The 726-nt window shown below is 50.1% G+C and overlaps 1 protein-coding gene across 1 annotated transcript; it reads left to right on the top strand.

Annotated features, from left to right (window-relative positions):
• Window positions 1–12: 12 nt before the first annotated feature.
• On the top strand, window positions 13–726 carry TM35_000661090 (receptor-type adenylate cyclase; the record flags this gene model as incomplete). Its single annotated transcript, XM_029031112.1, has 1 exon — window positions 13–726. A coding segment is annotated over one exon (714 nt), but the record flags the coding sequence as incomplete, so codon positions are not given.

Here is a 726-nt window from a genome sequence, read left to right as displayed (position 1 = left end):
ACTGCTGTTTCCATGGGAGCCGTTTGTCGCTGTAACCAAGGTGGTCGCACTGTGTACATGAAGTCTTTTGTTGAAGATTACCGTACTGAGCATATTACAGAAGGAACTCTATCATTTGATTCTTTGACATGTTACACCAAGAATACTACTTTCTTTGCACCATTTAATACTCTCACTCTCTTGTTGAATAATAGTCACCTTGCAATGAAAGCTGCAAAAGACATAATAGTGGGAGCTGCATTACGTGATGATGATGACTATACCTCAAAACATCTTTTTAACATCGAGTCAGCTCTGTCAACTACGAATGGTGCATATGATAAACTAATTTCTATTATGAGGAGGCAACGTGTTCATGCTGTTGTTGGGGTTGTAACGGAGACGATGTTGGATATCAGGAATGTGACCTTCATTGATCCACTGTTCCTACAGCCGCGGCTGAACAAGTTCAGGAGGCACGTGATCCACCTGTCACCCACAGTGGAGCAGGAGCTGTTCGTGCTTGCGCAGTACCTCGGGAACACGAGTGATGCCTCTGCTGCCGCTGTGATCCGCTGCGATGAGGCGGCTGCGGTTGAGGATGTGCTGCGGCGGTCGCTGGTGACGTTTGGCGGGTCGCTGCAGTCGTCGGCGCTGCTGGCTGATGGCGACTCGCTGGTGGGCCGTCTGCCGTCGAGTGGCAACGTGTTCGTGGTGGGCCTTGCGGATGGCGATGCCGCTGTGATT

This window comes from Trypanosoma theileri (genome assembly GCF_002087225.1).
Source record: "Trypanosoma theileri isolate Edinburgh chromosome Unknown TM35_Tth_66_V1, whole genome shotgun sequence".
Lineage (NCBI taxonomy): Eukaryota > Euglenozoa > Kinetoplastea > Trypanosomatida > Trypanosomatidae > Trypanosoma > Trypanosoma theileri.
The sequence above is the reverse complement of the archived record's forward strand: the minus strand, read 5'-3'. Positions and strand labels throughout refer to the sequence as shown.